Genomic DNA, 1,374 nt, shown 5'->3' on the forward strand with positions numbered 1-1,374 from the left:
AAGTTGGGTCTCTGTGTGTCAGTATACAGGAAACAGAATACAAATCATCATCTTTGTTTTATGAATGTCTTTATTTACAGTGTTGGAGGCAAAGTAAGTTAAAAAAAAAAAAAAAAAAGGACAGCACCATTTGCATTGAATCTGTCACTCAGAGTTCCAATTTTGATTCGAGTCCTATAAATGATCTTGTTTTCCAATTTTTTTTTAAATTTCTACAAGGTTGCTATCAATGACAAAATATCTAAACCTCAAGTGTACATTGCATGATGTTTGACATGAGCTTTAGAAGGAAAACATTTGCTTAATGAAAAGGGAATAATAACATTCGTTTAAACTAAGCCAATTTTCATTGGCGATTTTGATTGGATTTTATCAGAATATAAAACTTGATGCTACCCTTTTGTTTTCATTTGACCGACAATGGTCCCTGTTTATGTTTGGTCTGTAAAGTGCCTGTCAAATGGAGTGATGTCTTTTTTGAAAGCATGCAGGGCCACAGAAAGTCAGTGACTCTCAGGATTGGTTAGAAATCTCCCAGTTTTGATACAGATCCTTCTCTGGGAATTATAAAGCTCAAGCTACAGACTAGGGAGATGACAGGAGGGGCTGTGTTTAGTTTCATGGAACTTACCTATTTCTGCAAGCCTGCATTATTGGAAGAAATAATACATGAATTTATATTTGTGTCAGGTTTGCAGTTGATGGGTAAGGTTCATAAAAAGGTTACTCCTAAGGAAATGTCTATCATTTCCACTCTGTTCTCTGGTGCTTTCTGTTTCTTCAAAATGCCATCCTCTGGAACAATAAATTTATTTTAGAATAATAAGTAAAATGTGATTGAACGGCCCATCTCCTGTCCTGTAATAACCATGCATTTCCTCTCTTCTAGCTCACAACAGCTGGAGGACAATTGACATTTACCATATCATATGACCTGGAGGAAGAGGAAGAAGATACAGAACGCGCACTCCAGCTTATGATTATCTTAGAGGTATAGTATGGAGAATGTCATTTCTGTTGGCTATTTTATACCCTTACGCTGTTTGAAGTCACTCTTGCTATCTTTTACCTGGCTGATCTGGTACTGATTTACATACTACTAAAGGAATATGCTTAGACAATTTCATCAAACCTATATTCTTAGAAACATGGCCATTATGTTTTAAATTTAAACTCCAAGTCTGGCATAAAAGTCTCTCTTATCATTGGAATCCAATTAATATACTTAGTCTTCTAGATTATGTCTCAGAGTGAAAAGTAAAACTGGCATAAATAAAGGAGTATTTCCAAGATATCATGTTTTCCTTTGTTGTTGTTGTTGTTGTTTGCCATTGAGTCGGCCCCGACTCATAGCGACCCCTCCTTGGGTTTCCG

General features: G+C 36.0%; 1 protein-coding gene across 1 annotated transcript in view; it reads left to right on the plus strand.

Moving 5' to 3' along the window:
• Positions 1-1,374, plus strand: part of LAMA2 (laminin subunit alpha 2) — a gene marked incomplete at its 5' end in the record, with an annotated part of 713,189 nt that overhangs the window by 314,434 nt on the left and 397,381 nt on the right. The window contains one exon of the mRNA XM_007947384.2: positions 890-991. Coding sequence (XP_007945575.1) covers positions 890-991 — 102 coding nt within the window. The remainder of the gene's footprint in view (positions 1-889; positions 992-1,374) is intronic.

The sequence above is a fragment of the Orycteropus afer genome, unplaced genomic scaffold (assembly GCF_000298275.1).
Source record: "Orycteropus afer afer isolate SDZICR_OR568_19922 unplaced genomic scaffold, OryAfe1.0 scaffold00182, whole genome shotgun sequence".
NCBI lineage: Eukaryota > Metazoa > Chordata > Mammalia > Tubulidentata > Orycteropodidae > Orycteropus > Orycteropus afer.